This window comes from Salvelinus namaycush, chromosome 26 (genome assembly GCF_016432855.1).
Source record: "Salvelinus namaycush isolate Seneca chromosome 26, SaNama_1.0, whole genome shotgun sequence".
Classification (NCBI taxonomy): Eukaryota; Metazoa; Chordata; class Actinopteri; order Salmoniformes; family Salmonidae; genus Salvelinus; species Salvelinus namaycush.
Genome location: NC_052332.1, coordinates 36320489 through 36322480, shown reverse-complemented (window position 1 = coordinate 36322480; position 1992 = coordinate 36320489). Strand labels below are relative to the sequence as shown.

Below are 1992 nucleotides of genomic sequence, written 5' to 3'. Positions count from 1 at the left end.
TCCCCCTCTCTGTTTCTACCTCTTCTTCTTCATCTCCCCCTCTCTGTTTATACCTCTTCTTCATCTCCCCCTCTCTGTTTATACCTCTTCTTCATCTCCCCCTCTCTGTTTCTACCGCTTCTTCATCTCTCCCTCTCTGTTTCTACCTCTTCCTCTTCTTCATCTCCCCCTCTCTGTTTATACCTCTTCCTCATCTCCCCCTCTCTGTTTATACCTCTTCTTCTTCTTCTTCATCTCCCCCTCTCTGTTTATACCTCTTCTTCTTCTCCCCCTCTCTGTTTCTACCTCTTCCTCTTCTTCATCTCCCCCTCTCTGTTTCTACCTCTTCCTCTTCTTCATCTCCCCCTCTCTGTTTCTACCTCTTTTCCCTCTCTCTGTGTGTTGATTTGTAGCATTCCCTCTGAAGTAGGCCACATTGTCACATCTCTTAGTAACATACCTGTTTGCACAGATTCCTTCATGCACAAATATTTGAGTGCAGCACTGCCCAACAAGTTGTTTTGGGTGCGTCACAGTACACATACTTTTGGTGACACACATACATACACATTGTGCTCTTCCCCACAGGAAAACAAACAGTCATTATGAGTTCAAGTTTCAAAAAGGATCCAACAATAATAGTCTGACTTTGAAATATAATTGTTTATTAAAACATTTACTTGGAATAATAGAATACTTAATATATCGGTTTTAAATATGTCTTAGGATGTGGATAATATAGAATAATATTAATAATAATATATGGTAGTCCTGAGTGATTAAAAACAAAACAAATCCATGTGACAGTCGGAAGGCGACATACAAAAACAGAAAACAATATTAATCAAACAGTTAAATCCAACCTTCCCTAATTCATGAACGTGCCAGTTGTTTATCAACGAACATTCTAGAAAGAGTCCAAAAACATGCTTTCAAATTAATAATAACAGTGTGTTCAAAAGTGAGTGGAATTCTGTTTTTACGATGTTTGATTGTAGACTTGAGGCCATAGAAAAGGATTCCTCTACATTTGACTAAATGGGTTGCACAGTAACTGACATCACATTTTACACTAACTAAAAAAGTACATACTTTAGCCAACACACTGTCAACCCACTCATACATTGACGCTTATATTTATAGTCGAACATGACAGTAAAAGCAAAAAACTCCATCAGCAAATTCACACAAGAGAGAAACTTCATTACTGCAAAGAATGTGGCAAAAGCATCAGTAAAAACATTAAAACAGCTCAGTGAACAACCTGGAGAGTCCCATGTTCAACACCACCACCTCCCAGTCCTCTCACCCAGGCAGGCTATCCATCCCCTCATCCCTTGGTGCTGGTCTGTGGTGGTCTGTGGTGTGTCTAACCCTCTAGACGTAGGCCCTGCTGCTGCCAGCCACGGAACTAGCAGCCTTGGAGTACTTGACATTGTGGTTCTCATCCTTGGGGGGACAGGAGCAGCAGAGGAGCGCCCCGCCCAGGATCATCAGCCCTGCGGAGCCCCAGCCAATGTAGAGTGAGGCTCCCAGCTCCCTTCTCTGGGCCTCGACCAAAAGGGGGTTGTAGAAGTCTCGGATGATGGTGTTGGCCGACCAGCAGACAGGGACCAGAACCATAAGGGCAGCAATGAGGAAGACGACTCCGCTAGCGATGGCTACCTTGGCCTTGGAACTCTCGTTATCCACGAAGTTGGTGCACTTCCCGCCGGCGATGCCCAGCAGGATGGCGAACAGGCCGGCAATTATGGCGATTATGATCAGAGCCCTGGCGGCCTGCAGGTCCTGGGGCAAGGCCAGGAGGGAGTCGTAGACCTTACACTGCATCTGTCCCGTGCTCTGGGTCACACAGTTCATCCATAACCCTTCCCAGATGACCTGAGCGGTGACGATGTTGGCTCCGATGAAAGCTGTCACCTTCCACATGGGCAGAGCACAGATGATGATGCTTCCCAGCCAGCCGATGATCGCCAGGGCTGTGCCCAGCATCTGTAGCCCAGCCGACACCAT

The 1992-nt window shown here is 46.0% G+C and overlaps 1 protein-coding gene across 1 annotated transcript; it reads right to left on the bottom strand.

The window, feature by feature from the left end:
* Positions 1–1356: 1356 nt before the first annotated feature.
* Positions 1357–1992, bottom strand: LOC120021434 (claudin-4-like). Its single transcript, XM_038965201.1, has one exon. It carries the CDS (start codon positions 1990–1992, stop codon positions 1357–1359), a length of 636 nt encoding a protein of 211 aa, XP_038821129.1.